Source organism: Antedon mediterranea, chromosome 2, assembly GCF_964355755.1.
Source record: "Antedon mediterranea chromosome 2, ecAntMedi1.1, whole genome shotgun sequence".
NCBI lineage: Eukaryota > Metazoa > Echinodermata > Crinoidea > Comatulida > Antedonidae > Antedon > Antedon mediterranea.
In genome coordinates this window covers 5,216,868-5,234,718 of record NC_092671.1, presented here as the reverse complement: position 1 = coordinate 5,234,718, position 17,851 = coordinate 5,216,868, and the positions used below count along the sequence as shown (strand labels likewise).

Here is a 17,851-nt window from a genome sequence, read left to right as displayed (position 1 = left end):
ATAATTAATTTCATATACGAATTAATCCGTCCGTTTTTATCTTAATCGAAAGCCATAATTATTAACATTTAAAAACACTTATTTGATTATTAATTATATATAATAGTAAAAATATTATTTATAAATAAATTATTAATACTAATTAATAATAATTATTTTATTATTACTAATTATTAATAATAATAATAATAAACCGTATAAATTAAATTATTATTTCTTCAATTCAATTTGTGATTGGACTTGCACTAATTTACTTATAAGTATAAGTTGTCGTTAAGAATTGAATCAAATTTAATCAATACAATTTTTGCCATGGTTATTTATAGATTCAATAATAATTAATTAAACCATCCATAACAATTTACATAAATAAAAATACTTTATATACAGTATTGTATTGTATATAGCATGATTTGTATGGTATTAATAAATAATAATTATTATAATAAACATAGAGAGTCGAACACCTTGAACCAAAGTGTCCCAGTAATTCTAATAGATAACGTAGGCCTACTCTACATTCTTTTATTTACTGATCATTGAAAAATATTAATTATTTATTTAAAAAATTAAACATTTTTTTTTTTCAATTTATAAATTTATTTTTTAATTAATCAATAATTAATTTAATTAAATAAATAATTGATTATACTGTATTAGTATAATAATACAGATGATTTGATATTACATTTTTAAATTGTTTTACCAAATAATACCACACATTTATTATGAGTTTATTATTTAAAAAAAATGGTCTATAAATAACTAATTGCATAATATTGTATAGGAAATGGAATTCTGTTTGCAATGTAAAAAAAATTGTCCAAATGTTTCGAATTGTTTGCGTATGATAGCTTAAAACAATTTTAGTTGCATGCTTTCTATAGCGACCTTCGTTCAGCCGTTAACATTACGTCAGTTGGCGCTAGATTAGCTAGGCCATATATTTATGTAATTACTCTCACATATTTCGTTCACAAAAAAAAATGTATTTTCTTCAAATTAATAATTTCTTATATTTGCACCAATCAATGGTGCTGGCGAATGACCGGTTTGATTCTGATCAGATTGTAATTCTCGTTACCTTGTCACGTAGTCTGGTCCCACCCCCTGTGGAGCCTTGGTGGTGCTTGCGAGCTTTTCACAGTTTGCATTCCACGTTTAATTCCTCACATAGTTTACGAAAGACGTTTGGAACGCCAAAAATCTTTGTTAAAAAGCTGATTTCTGAAGTAGATTTTTGATTTTTTGATTACCATTTAGTGCCTTGGTTTTTCATACTATTATTTGGTAAGTATGATATTTTAGGTTATATTTTGCAAACATTTTTAAACAGTTTTTTGTAGTCGAAACTTCTCATGGAATCTCGCATCTCTGACATACTTGTCATTTTTCAACTCCCCACTTCCGGAGTTGATTAGAATTATTTTTGGAGGCAGCTACAAATTCATTTTTTAAATAGTTCTACCAGTGATAACAGGTTCTCAGAAATACCATCGAAGCCATTCCGTTTGGGAAAAATATTTGATTTTGTTCTTTCTTTAGATTATTGATACCGGATGGTTTGGGCGGGAGGCGAGTTTTTTGGACATGAATATGTAGGCTTACGAAACCCTTGTATTGTCACGATCGCAGGCTGTGTATTTTGATTGGCGCTCAATTGCGTATACGATGCTTGGCTGGATTCGTTTATCTTGGTGTTTTTAACGAACTGCGATTCGATAGGCCTAGGTTTATTAATGGTGGACCTCAAACAGGCCCAAGCCTCTCAAATATCACTTCTGCCTTATTAGGTCGTCTACCTCTAAGCCTTTCTTATGTTGATTGTCATCAATTGAGTCTACGTCTGATTGGAATTTTGTGTTGAGAACACAGCGAGTAGATAGAGTAGGATGCTTAGCAACAGTGTGTTAGTAAGTAGATGCTTAGGCCTAGCTTCTGGGCCTAGGCTTGCTTACTAGTATTTTAATATATATAATACATTCAGAGGATTTTGGCCAAAAACAAATGATTAATAATCTGCATACTTTTTAATTTTAAATAAAAAAAAATAATTTTAGTTCATTCTAAATATTTATCTGTGAACAAAATTTTGTATAAATCAAGAAATATAGGTGCAAAAATGATCTGCCATATCGATACATAGTTTTGTGCAGTTAATATGACTAAAAAAAAATTATTGTATAATATAATTATAGGTAATTTATATGTCTGGATGTTTGTGGTGTTTAGTGAACTTTTTTGGACTTCAATATATGTTTTAACACTAAGATCAAGAACCATATATTAAGAGGACACCATGGGTCATAAAGGTGTCTCCTTTTTAGGTCTACTGTTTTAGGAAACATCCTATACATTAATCCATATTTAATGTATAAAGTTTATATTAAAATTGTTACTGTCATTCAAGATAGAATGAGGTAGAATTTTATTCATAAATATAGAAAAGCAAGGAAAATATATCACATTTACGTGAATACAATTTCAGTCTAGCCTTCCTTAACCAACTTGTTTTTAATGTACAAACATTATAATATCATCACACAGCAGTATTTTTATAAATATTTTAACCATCCCATTAGACCTATAATGATTTTAACATGTGTGTTACAGTATTGTAATTATTTGAGATTCATCCCAAAGCACTTTACTGGAGTCAGGTAGTAGATAATTGTCAAGCACAGTTACATTTGCCTGTTAATGAAAAAAGACCGAAGATTAGTATTGATAAATATTTTAACAATCTCATCGAAGTTTATAATTATTTTAGCACATGATTGGATCACGTTGTTTTTAGAAGATCTATTTTGAAGCTAACCGTTATTAGCCTTTAATAATAAGTGATAATTTCAAAGGAAAAATTGAAAATATTACACAAAAATGTAGGTCATGCAGGAATTCCAGATACCAGCCTAACCATTAGACATTTGTGCAAAAATGCCTTTATTTTAGGCCATGTTCATCTTGCTGGTTGCAGGTTAAAATGTCAACTTTTGGTTGCTTGCAAAAATAATCTAAGCTTGTTGGTTACTGTATGTGTGTGGGGATGGTTTCTATGAATGGATGACTAGTTGGTGACAAGAACGCTAGTTGGTCATACCCAGTACCGTTTTGATTTTATGATCATTCGGGAAACCACCTCACGACCAAATCAGTAAATTAGATTTTTCAACTCCGACCAATTACAGTAGAATATAATAGTAATACTGTGGAATGTTCCATAAGAAAATCAGAGACTAAATTTGAATAAAATTATATCGTGAATTGGCAAAAATACAAAAAAAAACTTTGGAAGGGCCTGCATGGTTTCACAGCACTATAAACATTGCTTTGTTTGATAATACAACACACTTGCATTTGTACATAATGATAACAATAGAAGTAGGAATCTAGCACATAAATAGATTTCTATTAAAAATTTCATTGAACTGTCCGTAAGGTTATCTGTTTTTATATATGAACTGGTTGTGAGTAGATAACTCTGTTATCTTCCTCAAAATGCCAGGTGAAATTGATTTATTATATAATTAATAACAGAACATCAATAGTCAGCTTTCTACTAAATCAATCCTTGTTCAGTGATACAACAGATTTTGAGATCATTTTGTACATTTGAAGGCCAGTCGCACTTCCAAATTCCTGCCCACTTCTTTTGCTTTGCCTTGAACATCCTGATAGAGCTTTCTTTAAACATCTGTCACAAATTTCAGATTTTATGGTCCTGATTTTACTATATCAAGGACAAAAGAAAAACATTCTTCAAAAAATCAATCAATAGTTTGTATTCAAGAAAGGGTACCATGTCATGTACAGTACTACCATACTGTAGTATCGTAAAGTTAAAAAAAAAAGAAGAAAAAATGGTTATTATTAGAGTCAACTGTATCTGTAACTGTATCGAGCGCGAAAAGCAAGTCATCATGGGCAGAGACCACACAATATGGTTGCATATACATCGACCAATCAAATACAGCAGTTTGAAGTCCGTCCCCTACTCGGCTACACACCATTGTCATTGAGTATATTCTGTAATGTATTATTAAACGCGATAACTTGTTCTTATAAAATCATTGTATGAGAAAATAACCAAGAAAATATTAATTTTTTTTCCATTAACAAAAATAGTAAAGTATTCTTGTTGGTAAATGTATTGGAATAAACGAAGTCTACCTTTCATTACTAAATAAATGAATATATTTTGTGTTCTGCACGCACATGTCCAACGCATTTCGGCACCGTTTTGGTCAGCTGCTTAAGCCTAAAACCAACACTAATAATGCATCATTTTAGCTACAGTACAGTAATATTGTTGTCCTATTCCATCCATCTGTGATTTACAGACTGGATAAACCTTTCAACACATTGTGCAAACTATTACAGAAATATATTACTTGGATTATATGTTATTATAGAAATAGATTTATGAAAACTTTGAAATTATTGTACTATGAAAATATTAATTTATGGTTCAGACAGTGTGCGACTTAAAAATGAAATGGAATCTTGGCGAAAATGGCATAACATTTTATATTGCAGTACGCTCTTTAGCTTAAAAAATCAATCCTCGGATTCAATGCTTGATTTAGGATAGCCATTAAAATGTACGTGTTTAATGTCGTTTGTTTTCATTTAATCCATATAATTTATTAAGAACATTTATCATTCTATTTATTGGTGAACATTCTTTGAATTCTTTAATATTTTATTCCATTTATTTAGTTTCGTATCTTTTTTTCTTTTTTTTCCATTCATACTCCGGTGGAATAAATCCAGGTACCTTTGTTTATTTCCTATACACAGTTCGTGTCTCATTCCATGGATTTCAGCATTTCCACATTCCTATCATTTTTGTATTATTTTTCCTATTTAACTATTCATTTCTCATTCTTAACATTCCTTTATTTCTTCCATCTTACATCCTCATTCCTCCATCTCACATCCTCATTCCTCCATCTCGCATCCTCATTCCTCTATCTCACATCCTCATTCCTCCATCTCGCATCCTCATTCCTCTATCTCACATCCTCATTCCTCCATCTCACATCCTCATTCCTCCATCTCACATCCTCATTCCTCCATCTCACATCCTCATTCCTCCATCTCACATCCTCATTCCTCCATCTCACATCCTCATTCCTCCATCTCACATCCTCATTCCTCCATCTCGCATCCTCATTCCTCTATCTCACATCCTCATTCCTCCATCTCGCATCCTCATTCCTTCATCTCACATCCTCATTCCTCCATCTCACATCCTCATTCCTTTGTATTCCCATTGACCATACATTTGGTACTATTTCTTCCATTCCATGAATTCATATATTTCCTCATATTTGACATTCCTTTATCTTTGCTATTCCTTATTCTAATTTCACACATTTTGTATCTGTACTTCCTACAATCCTAATTTCATTAATTCCTATTATATCCTCATTCCATAATTTCCTTCATTTTATATTACATCCTACATTGTTTTCTTCTTGGCATATCTATCATTCCTTCATATTCCCGTTAGATACAGTACAGAAAGAAATTACTGCTTCGTATCTACGCGTAGGCTTTCGTAGGTAGATCGTAGGTAGAACGTAGGTCATTGTTCTCTCCTACGATGTATTGTTTGTAGCCTACGATGTATTGTTTGTAGCCTACGATGTATTGTTCTCTCCTACGATGTATTGTTCGTAGCCTACGATGTATTGTTCTCTCCTACCTACGATGTATTGTTCGTAGCCTACGATGTATTGTTATGAAATCTAGGCTACGCCTCGATCGTAGGGTGGTTCGTAGAAGCATGGACAATGCAAACAAACAATGTATTGTTTGCTAATTAAAATCCTACCTAAAGATAGTAGGTCAATTTTTGTAGCCGCCCTACGCATCGGTTATCATAATTTGGACGGAAATCCGCCGACGAAACGACATCGGGCCGGTGGACCTCAGCTCGCGTAGAGAGAGTCGAGGCTAGGCCTAGCCTGTTTCGGCGGCCTACACTATAAATTATTTATTCCTACCTTGTTGGGTTAGCGAATTATAAAAACAACGACACCTAGGCCTAGACTAGGACACCCAACAAAATATATGCAAAATAAATATATATTCCATATTAAGATTTAACATACATAAATAGGCCTTTTAAAATGATTACGACATGTATAAAGAAAAAGGCCCGACCAGAATTTGGAGGGGAAAAAAGCTGAGCAGTTTAGAGAGAGAGTATTACGTTTCATGTCATGTGACACAAAATCCAGGTACCACGATCTTAATTACTATTTTATCGTCGTCAGACGGTAGCCACCCTCTCGTCGAGCTCGTACTGAGTAAAAAAAACATGCGAGAGATTGCGGTAAGCAGAGAGTATCGCGTTTCATGCCATGTGACCAAAAAAAAACTAGGTCTGTATTAATTACGGTCTTCTGTCGGCAGTCTTTTTGAGCGACCGATTGTTGAACGTCCTGATGCTATATTTAGAATGAATTGTTTACGATCTTTTTTTCTCGGCATCGTTTCTGGATGGGACGTTCGCTATATTATGTTTATTAGTTGGCCTGTTCATTGCGGTTCACCTGTGTTGGATCGTGTCTCTCTCTACGTTATACATCGTGGGAAATTTATATTTATATTCGCTGTTGAGTAGGTAAACACGCACGAAGGAAAATATTACGATTAAAAAATATTATTTATTTTTTATTAATTTACAACATTGTCCTCCGCCAATTAAATTTAACACATTAATTTCATACCTTACTTCAATAAGAACATCGTAGGGTTGTTTATTTAGGTTACGAACTCCCTACGAAGTTCAGAACGTAGCTCATTGAAAGTTGTTTATTGAGGTTACGAAGCCAAACAATGGAACCTACGAAGCCAACAACGTAGCCTACGTTCTATCTACGAAGCTACTTCGTAGGTAAAGTTGCAGTATTTTCTTTCTGTACTGTACATTTCTTATTCCTACATTATATAGTATGTCTTCCAATCTTACATTCCTAATTCTATAGATTCTACTATCCCATCTACGGTAAATATTAGTTAACCAAAGTTCTCAGTAAATGATACTTAGCCTTAGGCCATATAAAAAAAAACAACAGTTGATCGTCCCCGCCCGCATGCTTTTTTCAGGCCGCATCAATTTTTATTTTATTTCGATATTTTGTATATAAAACATTGATTTATGTTGTACCTTTGTCGAAAGCTAGGCCTAGCTCTTTCTTTTTTCGTGATCCACAGCCGTCGGGAGCCATCGATACACATCGTCGACTGCGATAAATTTGAGGTCATATTCTTTGATTATAGGTCAGCGATGATAGAGGTATCACTGCCGTTGAATGTATGAATATTTTGAATTACACTCATCATGGGTATAATATTTTACATAAACGTCTGGATCTAATTAGAATTTTCACAGCCGCTATATGCTCGCTACTCCTTAAAAATGTTGCCGTGAAGCAAAAAACGACTGGATTTGGAGAACACATGTTTTTGGTTCTACCTTCCTTGTTTCTATCGCTATATTCTATACATTTGAGTTACAGTATACACTATTAATATTTATAATTATTGGTTCCTTGGTAGGCCTACTTTTTAGTCCTTTTATCAACTGTTACATAATAATTTGATCTAGGATAGTAGGATACTGCTAGACTAGATAGTAGATAAACAACATGGTTTTTATTTGTGTTTCAATTCGGACTGCAACAAAAATCGCGAAGCCGGCCCTTGGTATGCGAGAACGGTGTAGTGGACGGCCGACGTACTCTCGCAGACATTTTCTCTGATTTTGCAGGCGGCGAATTCGATCAAGGTGGACCGATAGGAGACCAATACCAAACTACGGAGGTGAGTAATTGTTCGGTAAAAATGTTCATATAGAAGTAACAAAACTGTAGGCTAGCATATTGTCGCGAGAGAGTGTAGAGTTTGCCTATCCATATAGAGGGGCGAATCGACCCGGCTGGGTTGAAACTGTCCCATATATATAGGCTAGATGTTTACGGACGTGTTCGGGTACATGACCCACGTCCTGTTTAAAATATGTGTGTATGCATTGATATTCCCTCCCTCTTTGGATGTCATATTATCATATTATTGTCATGTTCAGAATTCTTTCAACACAACTGAATTTACCATATATTTACCCCTACTCTTTTTCATTCTTTATTCTAGTGTGAAGAATGCCTCAAGTGGCGAGTATGTTATGCAGCTCATGTTCTGAAGCGTGACCAAGGGCAGCTCTTGGAACGAGAACTGGACACACTGTCGTAAACGTATTCATGTGGAACTTGTTTTCAAGACATCCTGGGAGAGGACGATTCTATTGTTTTTGTCAATGACAAAATGACATGTGCCCTGCCTATCGAAGCAGCTTATTACATAACATTCACAGACCCCCTGTGCTTTTATTGTGCAACTGAGCACAATTTATCAATTGAGAACATGAATTATCCACTTTGTAGTGAATGCAAGGAATCAGGCAAAACACCCAAAAGGAAAACCACTAGAGCATTTGTGCCACAGTAGGCTAATAATATCCAGAAGTTTGATATAAAGTCAAAGTGTACAAAAAGGACTTTTATTGTGACCCCCTGATAAAATAAAAAAAGGTGTATTTTAATATTTGCTGTTCTGTATACTTATGTTTGTTTAGACATCTTACAGTACTTACCATATTTATTTGAATTGTCAGGAGGGGTGGGAGTGATTTTTATTCATAGCGGCATGTTTATTCAAGAAAATACGGTAGTGAGTCGCCATCTTGGAAAAATAAAAAATAAAAAGAGCCTCTTCCTTCCTTTTTTTAGAAAACCAGGACGATCAACTGTTGTTTTTTTTTACATGGCCTTAGAGTATTATATTATAAACAAAACATCTTTTCATGCATAAAGTTTGTACAGGAAATACATTGTATCCATACAATTCCATATTTTCCATTTTATTCATGACCGTAAATTAACTATATAACAACAATGCATTTTGTTGTTCTTTTATTATCACAACAAAGAAATTTCTTTCTTATTGTGTTATAGTCCAAGTACCATATTCCAGAAATGAAGCCATATGATTCCATAATCTTCATATGTTAGTTCATAAAATCGATACACTCCTTTATTCCATACAAATTTATTTCATTCTCTGGTAGTCTAGTAGATGCTTAAATTCGATACCTTTGATAATGAACATTTCCTTATTCCATGCAAGCTTATTCAATTTGTTGGTAGTTAATTCCTAAACTTTATATACCAATGAATAAATTTTGCTCTAAGCATATTTCATTCAAGCCTATCCCATACCTTAAATGTTCCTATATTCTATGTGCATTTCATATCCTATTCCTAAATGTAATACATTAAATAGTTGCAATAGTACAGTATCTACTGTATAATTCCGTGAATTGATGTCTGTACATTCCATCATATCACACATATTTCCTATACATTCCGGTATTTCAATAGTTTGTATTAATAATAATAGTACAGTAGCTTGTATCCTATTATATGCACTGTGACCTGGTTTTAGATGACTTCTGTATGCATTCCTCTATTCCATACCATACATATTCTATAAATTTCTCATTTTATACATATATTGACCCTTATACACAGTAATACATTCTTTCAATCTATTAGTAATTGATGTTTATGTTGTTCGTCACCGCATACAATGAACTTTTCCTTAGTTTTCATACCTATATTCACAAGTACAGTATAGTAGTACTACTCTAGTAGCTGGTTGTTTACAGTGATGTGTTTACAAGTTAATCTTAAATTTCAATCCCAAACTGATGTTAATGGTATTTATACCTTTATGACGCTGTTTTTGTTTATGTAAAATTTGATATACAATAACATTTTTTTATTGGTTGTCTTTATTAAAATGTTTTGCTTTTTAATTTTCCTTTAGAACTTGGAACACTGCATTTATGCTATCTTTTAATTTGAATAAATACTTAAATAATTAAAAAAAAGTTGTATACAAAATTGCCTTTTAGGGTCTGTTTCTGCTGCATAACGCAATTTAACCGGTTATTTTAAAATAGATTAAAAATAGATAACAATAACAAGACCGCGTTTCTGCTCAATTTGTGCTCCGAAATAACCGGTTAAATCTATGGGTGGTCGTCGAGCAAAACGTCATCATTACCCAAAATGCAATACACTCAGACGGAAGTAGTAAGTTGGCTGTTTGTTTACATCGACGTCGTCAGTACACACGTGTGTATATCGCCGAACATCTCAAACATGTTAAAATAATAAAATGTTGTCTACAGGTCTACAAGTTTTGTTTTTTGTAAAGCCTACTTACTGATCGCTAATAAAATTAATTCTCATGGCGCCTTCAATAACATGGGGAGGGTCGTGCAGCGCCCGATCGCCTAGGATAATTTTTATCTAGCCTAAAATTCATCAACAAAGGCGATGATGATACGGCCCTTACCACGTGAACGACTGTTGTCTTTCGCGAGCGCGGTCCTACAATAAACCAAACGGAAACAAAAACGAGACTTAGAATGTTGCAATACCTACCAAACGAGAGTAGATAATTGTTAATTAATTATGATTCATGAAACCCTAACTTTTATAGCAAAAATCGTCCGAATTTGTGTTAAAAACGACGAGTTTAGCCACAAAAACTTAAATCAAACGAGAGTATCCAAGTCATAGAATATCGCACGCACATAGTGCCTTTAATAGAATAATGAGTATTAAACATTGTTTCGCATAATATTATGTACTAACATAAATAATAACACATTTCTATGCTTAATAAAATCATATTTAATATATTATCAAAGGCTCTCATAACCTTTGTTTTCGGTCGATGTGATGTTTTTCTAAAAAAATTTTATAAAACGATCAAATTAAGATTGTTCATTGTTCTCCTATTAAAGGCACTAAGGGCGTGCCATAAATACGCTCGTTTGGATTAAGTTTTTGTTGCTAAATTCATCGTTTATAACATAAATTCGGATGATTTTTGCTATAAAATTTGGGTTTTCATAATTAATTAACCATTATCTACTATCGTTTGGTAGGTATTTGCAACATAGCGTGCCATAAATACGCTTGTTTGGATTAAGTTTTTGTTGCTAAATTCATCGTTTATAACATAAATTCGGATGATTTTTGCTATAAAATTTGGGTTTTCATAATTAATTAACCATTATCTACTATCGTTTGGTAGGTATTTGCAACATTTTGAGTCCCTTTTGTTTCCGTTTTGGTGTTAATATAGGACCATCCATACCCTTCGCGAGCGTGTACTACTAACGCCTCAAATTGCTTAGCTTGGGTAGTCCCCGGAACTCCACCCCAAATTCCTCTTTTACTTTCGCAAAAATGCTCTTATTTATTATCTGTGATTCTTTTCTATTGCCTGCCATTCTTCCCCGTACTTTCTCTCCCTCCACAACTGAATAACATATCTTGTGATTTCATTCATCCACATACATGTTCACTTCTTCGTTCGACTGTCAAAACCACGAGGAAAACACACACCGTATGCGACGGTATCTGACCCGGGGTCACAACTGTCAATCAAATAACCGTTATTTCGTGTTGCAGCTAAGAATTGCTCAGCGATAACCGGTTAAACGGCGTTCTAACACCGATTTAAATTGGTGTTTTTAACCGGTTATTTTGCGCTGCCTTTTAACCGGTTACCACAAATTTGTCCTGTTTCTGCTGCCAAGAAAATGGAGTTAATTTATTCACACCAATTTTAATTTATTCACACCGATTTTAACCGGTTATTTTTATGCAGCAGAAACAGGCCCTTACAGAAATTTCAGTTTCCAAAATTCCAAAAAGGAATTTGTAACTATCGTATTTCACTCCTTTTTTTATGGATTAAAAAAAATGTTTGAGAATTACTGCAAAACTGGACAAAATGTAGTGCATTTAGTATCCGATTCATTGACCTCCCGTTTCGATGTAAATTTTATTGCCAAAATGATAATAATACTTCCATTTTTGTTTACAATAACGTTTTATTACTCGTACATACATATATCATCACTACTTAATCACATCATCATGAAAGATGCTATATAATAGGTTGGTGAAAGTTTAATTTAAAAGATTTCACATTTTGTTTGAATGTACATTGCATATCCGTACAAGTTTCTGTTTTATTTAAGCTTATTTATTTTTTAAGATGTATTTTTTCTCCAAAAACTTGAAACGCGAGATTTATAAACCAGACTTTGAATGGACCATGTAAAAAATAATAAAGTTATTTGCTTCCATCCATAGAAATCTTAAATAATGATTACTAAAAAGAATTAATAATTGTGATTAAATAAAATTAAGTAGGATTCCTATCAACAAATATATAAATTGTATTCAATTTCTGATGAATTTAAACTGATTTAATTGATGTTTTTGTGATTTCAATTCAGTGATTTATTAACTGTCCATTATTTAAATCTGAGCCCATTTGTATTTTGCAAGAAAGCTTTGGTATTGTTTACACTTTAGCTTATGGATAATAAAGCTATTGTCTTTGGGGAAAACATTTGGGATACATTGTTCATGCTTTGTTCGTGAATGATGAATAGACGCATTAAATATTAGTTTACAGAACATTTTTAACATAATGTGAAGAACACATTTGCAGAGAACGATTTAGTGCAAGTCCGGTCGCTGTACTAAAACCACTCTAGGCTAGCAAACTCCCAGTGCAATTTAACTTCAATTGACTTTACGTACAGTACATGCTTTGATTTGTTACGGAAAAATTACGATATAGAAACTATTAAATAACGCATAATGTATTTAACAAATGTTGCACATTAGCAGAATAAAAAAGAACTGGAAAAAAATCTTAATGTTTCGCTCAAATTATATTGACCGTCTTGTGCTGAAAGAATATTATGGTTATAAATTGCCGTTTTACTTGGTTCAATCTGAGAGATTTACTGCTCTGATAAGTTTCAAATAAATAATTAATTCTCTCGGTATGATGGTTTTATAGTTGCTGAAGACCAGTTGTTTTTAAAGTTTTCATTAATTTGTTTATTATTGTTTCCCTATTAATTATCAATTGCATTCAGGTGTGCTAATGTTTTCTATGGGCCCGTTTCTGCTGCCAACCCAAAATATACCGTATAAATATACCGTATAAATATACCGTATATGAAATTCGTGCACCGTTTCCGCTGCACATACTTCGTGGGTGGGTTGTAAAAAAGTTGGCTTTCATTACCCAAAATGCATTTCGTGAGACGGAAGTATGGATTGACCTAGAGTCTCGTGTAGTGAGGTTACATGACAGCATTGCTTTCTATTTTAAATCTAATGAGCAGAAGTGGCAACGAATTTACACCGCACATACAAGCACAATCTAGAAATGTCACTATAAATAAACTCTGTTATTCAAATTGAGTTTATATTATGCTATATTATCCTATATTGCCGTTTTAATTTCCATTTTCTATTACAGTATTTTACCATGATTTTACATCACGTTGTTGTCGTGTAAGAACATTCGATTTATTGTAATTAAAATCTCGGTATCTCTTCTGTTGCCATGCAGTCTCCCCCCCAACCTTCGCTTCCCCCCACAATTGAATTGCAAAAATAGTGATTTGTTCGGTCCACAGTGACATTTTGATCTGTTGCTTGCTTTTACACGTGTGTTTCAACTTTCAATGCAGCAGAAAAACCAAAACAAACGCGTCGCGCTCTGTTAGTTTTTGACCTCGTGTCACGAGTCGGGTCACATTTACGGTATATTTTGAGTGCAGCAGAAATGGGGTACGAAATATACGGTATATTTTGGAATATACCGTATAATATCCACAAACGATGGGGATATTTATACGGTATATATACCGCATATATATACGGTATATTTTTTATGAGACCCATTTCTGCTGCCAAAAAATATACCGTATATAAAATATACCGTATATATACGGTATATTTTTGGCAGCAGAAACGGGGCCTATGAGTGCTCTCTAAGCCCAGGGCCCCTGAGCAGGGCCTGAAGGTATAAAAAGGCCTTTAAATATGAGACCCGGCATGGCAAAATCAGAGATAAGTTGACATTTATAAAAACTGAGTTATTAGTGTATTCATAATGTACATATATTAAGCTTTAAAATGATGTATAACATGATATATAACTATGCTCTAAACATTTTCTATAAGAGGAGTTCAAGACATGGATACCCAATCAACAGGAAGTGACTTTTCAAGAAATACGCTCTCAAGGTTAATCATACAAAAAATCACTCCTCCTACACATACCACTGTCAAATCTCCATAGCAACAGCTAGGTTCCTAAGGTCAAACAACCACCAAACTTGGCACACTTATAAAATACACATAGACAAGTATTCTGACAAAATTTCAAAACTTTATTTACACAGATTCAATAGATATAACCAATAACAACGCACCTGTTTTTTTAGAATTTATGCATGTTCATTACACTAATGTTTTATCTTATTTTATTAGTCTATAAGAACTCCTGGTTTATTTATTTATTATTTATTTCAATGCAACTAGTATATTGTTAAATTATATGCATTGTACAGTATTTAATGAATACAATTTTTTTTTGATTAATTATTTAACGGACTCTCTGACGGCGTCTAGGTGGCTCTTCGTCTTCACGGACTGGTCTTGGGCACACAATGTCTTGTGTTTCCTCTGTACAAAACTCACGGACTGAATTGTGCAGATACAGCTGTCGTTCGTACGTCAAGCCAGGAGGCACTATAGGCGTAGGCAGCTCAACTGGCGGGAGAACGTCCAGATTCCGAAGGAGCTGGAAAGATTGTTCAGGACTGTCTGAATATTTCTTGTAGAATACCATTCCTGGATTATCACAGCAAAATCTGTATAAAAAAGAGACGATTTTTTTGTAAATAAACAGAGAAAATAGTAATAATGCAACAAGCTGTGAATTAAATGAATCCAAATAATTTTTAAAAGATCACATAAATATAGAGCTGTGGGTTACAGAATGTTAAGTAATAGAATAAAAAACGAACCTCATGTGATGAAGAGACTTGATTTGCGGTAGTGGCTTGAAAAATGGTTCCAGGAACGTCTGCCAATTGTATGCAGGGACATGCATCGTACCATCTTCTGCTCCAACTATCTTGGCTTTGTTGTACCCAGAGTGAGATGATGTTTCCACGACCTTCTTCATGTCATCTAAGCAACTAACCATGCACTTCTTGAAACGTTGCTTCAGTAAACCAAACCCCTGGTCTGGAGCAAACTTAGTATGCCCTGCGATGAGGAAATTTAATCCGATTGACTTGTGCAAGCCATGCATTGTTCGCCATGCCAAGTACCATAAAACATACTTGTTCTTGTTTTGTCCGCTACAATTGTCGCAGTGTAGCAGACAATGTTCCTCTCCCAATCCACCATCCAAGAAAAAATCATGAACATAGGAAATTACAACATTAGATCCTTTGGAAATGGCTACACCTTCATCAATTAAAAAGTTTTGCTGTTGAGGAACTGCCTCGCAGGCTATTCCAAAAATGCCCAATTTGCGGGTGCAAATAAAGTAAGTTGGGCCTGGTTGCAAGGGGTCCGAGGGGTAGCTTACTTGTTGCGCAAAGTCAAACGAATAGTGCATCGTAATCTTTCGCGAACATGGTGCGTTTGGTCCTAGTCTTTCATCTGTAATGACTGCCTTTGCATCCGCAATCATCGATCTCAACAAATCCCTTTCAAGGTGAACCACACGTAGGTGTTCCAATTGCGCTTCTAACTGTGCATTTTTCTGTGCTTCTGTTTGATTTGCTGAGCGGTAGACAGCACTGTTGTTCTTCTGACATACCCAGCATAGATCACTCCGTGGCTTTGTTGTCAGGATGAATGGGCAGAATTGCCTCCAAACCTTGGAGAACGTTGTCCGTTTGATGATTCTGATCTCACTGTGACCTTTAAGAAAAAATGCACCAATTTGTATTATTAATACTATTAATTATTAATCAAGCTGAAATGCAACACAATTTTAGAATAGAAACATTTAAGGCAAACTACAGTAGCTTATTTCTGTTCATTACCTGCTGTAATTCGCCTTTCATTAACATCCATCAGCTGAGCCTTGTGTTTCCGCCACACACCTGACTTGGTTTCACACGACGGCAGGAGCCGCACTCTCGGATCCTGGCACTTAACACCTCTCACTCTGCCTGGTATAACCATTCCGTTGAATACTGCATAGTTACTTATGTACCCCACAACATGGCGGACATCAGTTTCAGAAAGCGCTGTTTTGCTAAATCGTCGACCCCCAGACTTTTTTAGCGGTGGTGTGACGCCTGTAGTCTTGTAATGGGAGATAATTCCCTGAAGTTGACAATTGGATATGCTAAAAAATATAAATGTACAGAGAAATTAAATATCAAAATCATAATTATTTTTATGCTAAGTTCGGTTAATGAATGTTTGATTGTTTAGTTTGCTTTGACAAAAAATTAATTTAAAAAAATACTTACGAATGCATGTATTCAAAAGATTGTCGGCAAACTTTCTGGCCTTCAACCAAATAGGTTATGCGGGATTTTTGTCTTTCGCTTTGTACCGACCTTCTTGACTTCTGTGTCTGTGCCGTATTTTTTATTGTGGCACTTATTTTCCCCATTAGAAACATTTTTCTTTCTACGGCTGAAAGTTCTTGCATTTGTGCCCTGAGGTTTAAGACATACTCTTCTTCGAATTGATTGAGGCATGGGTTCGGGTTAGCTTGGTCTCGATTTCTGGGGCAACGACAGCGTCTAAATGTTTGTATAGCAGTACGTTCGTCTTCATTAGCTGGGCCTGCCCAATCTTCCATCCCTCCCTGGTTCAACAAACCGTTTACGATGTCTAGGCCAGGGTCGACAACAACAGCAGGCATGGGCCCATCTTCCTCCCCCTCACTCATGTCCACATCTTCAATTTCAGATTTTTCTTCCGCTTCAGGAATACCAAAATCAAGCTCCTCCTCAGACTCACTACTGTCCTCCTCACTATCTTCCTCTAGCCTGTTGCTAAAAAATTCGGTAGCCATGTCACCAATTGTCGCTCTGTCGGTAGCATCAAGTCCTAGAAAACGGGCATCATTTAGCGCTTCAACCACTTCTTCAGTAGAAAATGGCATGATAAAACTTTAAACTATACCAGGCCTAGCCTGTTAATAAGCAATTTGTAAAAAAACAGTAGATAAAACAGTGAAAATGTAGTCAAATAACGTATACTATTAAAATTGTTTAAGCGTGCGATAGAGACATCGAGGGAAATGATTGCCATCATGCACATGCGCAGTTGGCATTCTATGACCACATGATTGAATCTGACCAATGACAAACCGTATTAGACCGATCGCGTCCCTTGTATAGTAACAAGAAATCTTTAACAGGACTGTTTAACAGTTCCTCTGATTGGTTGGATGATATTGAAAATAATTATTTTTTGTTCGCAATGAAAAGGTCACATTTTAACCTTTCGATAGATACCGAACACGACGATGTGGGTACTCGGGTTCGTTGACAATGTTATCGTAAAATATGGCGTGTTTGTTGATTTTTTTTCAATGAAAATAACAATTTTGTGTTTGATGAATGATTTTATTTCTACTAAATAATGACTTTACACATGTTTTTAACAATTAAAACTTTGTGAGATATTAGATAGATATTAAAAGATGTGATTTTTAGCAAAACATTTTTTTTGACCATGTGACCTATTTTGTACTGTTAACGTAATTTGCTTGATATTAGGTATCGCGACTTGTCGCCGATTATGCCATGCCGGGTCTCATATGTCAAAAATGGCTGTGGCCTCCACCATTAGAGGGCCATGTAACGTTCCAATACCACGCCTCTGCGTTATGCCACTGGTAC

At 34.4% G+C, this 17,851-nt stretch overlaps 2 protein-coding genes and 1 pseudogene across 3 annotated transcripts in view; 2 read left to right on the top strand and 1 right to left on the bottom strand.

The window, feature by feature from the left end:
- The first annotated feature begins 1,135 nt into the window (after positions 1 to 1,135).
- The window catches only part of LOC140040147 (transcriptional enhancer factor TEF-1-like), a 57,408-nt gene continuing 40,692 nt past the window's right edge, over positions 1,136 to 17,851 (top strand). For both annotated transcript variants that reach the window (XM_072085847.1, XM_072085848.1), the window contains exon 1: positions 1,136 to 1,290. The gene's annotated coding sequence lies outside the window, so the exon portion shown is untranslated. The remainder of the gene's footprint in view (positions 1,291 to 17,851) is intronic.
- On the top strand, positions 7,565 to 8,521 carry LOC140039534 (uncharacterized; annotated as a pseudogene).
- LOC140039205 (uncharacterized) lies at positions 14,572 to 17,109 on the bottom strand. Its single transcript, XM_072084803.1, has 4 exons — positions 16,466 to 17,109; positions 16,031 to 16,338; positions 14,996 to 15,905; positions 14,572 to 14,839 (listed from the first exon to the last, which is right to left on the bottom strand). Exons 1-4 carry the CDS (start codon positions 17,107 to 17,109, stop codon positions 14,572 to 14,574), a joined length of 2,130 nt encoding a protein of 709 aa, XP_071940904.1.

Bases quoted from the DNA above. Each gene is read 5' to 3' on its own strand.
- LOC140039205 (XM_072084803.1), bottom strand. From the start codon at position 17,109: ATGCCATTTTCTACTGAAGAAGTGGTTGAAGCGCTAAATGATGCCCGT. The intron at 16,339-16,465 runs GTAAGTATTTTT...TATATTTTTTAG, and splicing joins TCTTTTGAATACATGCATTC to CATATCCAATTGTCAACTTC. The intron at 15,906-16,030 runs GTAATGAACAGA...TTTTTCTTAAAG, and splicing joins TGAAAGGCGAATTACAGCAG to GTCACAGTGAGATCAGAATC.